This window comes from Trypanosoma theileri (assembly GCF_002087225.1).
Source record: "Trypanosoma theileri isolate Edinburgh chromosome Unknown TM35_Tth_62_V1, whole genome shotgun sequence".
Classification (NCBI taxonomy): domain Eukaryota; phylum Euglenozoa; class Kinetoplastea; order Trypanosomatida; family Trypanosomatidae; genus Trypanosoma; species Trypanosoma theileri.
The window spans coordinates 67,054-69,392 of NW_021639904.1; the positions used below are offsets into that span (position 1 = coordinate 67,054).

Below are 2,339 nucleotides of genomic sequence, written 5' to 3' on the forward strand. Positions count from 1 at the left end.
GTATCAGCAGTTCTGTGTGGGTGCGTGTACCACTACTGATTGTGGTTACACTGACCTGTATTCTTGTGTGCTGATTGTGTAATGGTGGTGGTGTGGTGTGACTCAGGTCATCCTTTGTTTTCATTTTTTGCATACATCCCTACAGTCTAACTAATCTTTCACCTGTTGGGATTTTCTTTTCTTTTTTTGTTTCTTAATATTAATGTGTTTTGTGTGTTGTTTTTGCTCTCTGTGTGTTTATCCTATAATTATTATTATTGCTACTCCATTGTGTGTGTGTGTGTTCTTGGAGACTCTCACTGTGTGTGCACCTGGGCTTGCACTGTAATGATGATGATGAACTGCCTTTTTGCAGGGGAGGAAAAAATGAAATAATAATAAGAGATGAATTTATATTTATAATTGCGTATATACATACATATATAGACTTACACCCATTGTTGGTGTTTTTCTTTGTGTTTACTGGATAAATTGGGCTAATAGTTAATATCTCTTTGTTTGCTTTTGTTTTGTGGGTCGTTGTGTGTTTTGTCCTGCAATGTTATGACCTACTTTGAGTAGAGGAAAGAAAAAAACAGTTATTGTTAGATATAATTTCATTATTGCTTATAAGCACCAGCATACCCAGTTTTCTGTGTTATTGCATGTTTATTGGGCATTCGTTGTGCTTTTAATTTCTTTTTCTTTACTTCTTGTTTTGTTCGGGGTTTTTTTTTAGTGGTGCCTCTTTTTTGGATTCTTTATTGTTTATACTGGTAGTGTTGTTTCTGTTTACTGTTGTTTCTATTGTGTTCTGTTTTACCACCATCTTTTTTTTGTTTTTCTATTGTATGGGATATTTTTATTACTTTTTCTCTCTGTTCTCTTTTTCTTTAACAAAGTGAAGTAAAACAACCAAGAATTACTCTTGCCATGATGATGCGACCCGTTGTGTGTTTAGTGGTTTTTCTGCTGAGTGTTGCCTATGTATGTGTGGAAGCTAACGGTCAGCCTGGTGCGGCAGATGGACTTGGTGGTACTGGTGGTGTTGATTTGGAGTGCCGTACTGGTACTACTCATACTGACGGTAAATGTATTGCTAATAAAGAACCTCGGCTGGAAGGAAAAAATGAGAATAAAGGTTGGGATGAATCGAATGAAGGGCTTGGGAAAGATGGGGTTACAAATGGAAAGAGGATTTATCATCCCGGTGTGTCGGATCTTGACGTTATTGATGACGTTTTAAAGGTGCCAAAAGGTGACACCACGTCGATAAAACAAGAACTGGCTGATAATCTTCGTGGTGGTGCCAAGGGACCAAATCCTGGAGAGACTTTACAGAGGGAGGAAGAGGGTGTTCATAGTCATGTCACACATCCTGAAGAGGGACAGCTGGAAACACAAAAAGGACATGAAAGAAAGGAGTCACGGGATCCTGAAAGTACACTTCAACAGACGAAGGAAACACGGGAGAATGAAAACCTGGTTCAAGAAGACCGTGAGGTGGCCCGCCCATCGGTACCTTCTGTAGGTGAGCCAGAGTCAATTCCTGTTGAAACTACAGCTACAGTTCCTTCACCAACAAAAGCTGCAAAACCACACAGTGCACCAGAAGGTACGCCTGAATCAGAAAGAACTGTAAATCCACCAACAGGGGAACACACAACTGAAGAGGTTAATACCAATCAAACAAACCCACAATCACAGTCTGAAAGTACCCCAACAACTTCACAAGAAACAAATACCACTACTCCACCGAGCACCGAGAACACTACCGCAGAAGCACCAACAACAACTTCATCACCTGTAGCCAATGCAGTGATCACCAATATTGCCTCCACTGTAAAGAACAAGGGTAATGCAGACAGCAGCAGCAGTATCAGTCCTGTGTGGATGCGCACTGCAGCACCGCTGCTGATTGTGGCTGTGTTGGTCTCCGTTACCGTGTACTGAACGGTTGGACTCATCTACGGGCAAATAATAATAATAATGGTAATCCTAACATAATCATAATTGCGTACATCCCTCATGGGTGAATAAATTAATAATCTTTTTATCAGCTTTTTCTTTTAATTCGAGTTTTTTTTCTTTTACTTTTGTATGTCTTCTTTTTCTAATAATTCCATTACTTGCTTTTCCCGTTGTGTGTGTTTGCAGAAAACTGGGCTGTTCTGCTCACTGATGGTATACATCTCTTGCTAGTCCACAGATATGTGTCTGGAGTAATTTAATACATAAACTAGAGCCATGGGGTATTGTGTGTATTTGTCTCTCTCTCTGTGCGTGCCCAGGCTTGCAGTGTGATAATAATGATGAACTGCTTTTTGCAGTGAAAAGAAAAGGAAATAATAATAACAGAT

General features: G+C 39.7%; 1 protein-coding gene across 1 annotated transcript; it reads left to right on the top strand.

Moving 5' to 3' along the window:
• Window positions 1–912: 912 nt before the first annotated feature.
• TM35_000621280 (uncharacterized protein) lies at window positions 913–1,932 on the top strand (the record flags this gene model as incomplete). The annotated part of the gene is made up of 1 exon (XM_029031014.1): window positions 913–1,932. The coding sequence occupies one exon, from the start codon at window positions 913–915 to the stop codon at window positions 1,930–1,932; it is 1,020 nt and encodes a 339-aa protein (XP_028877720.1).
• Window positions 1,933–2,339: the final 407 nt, after the last annotated feature.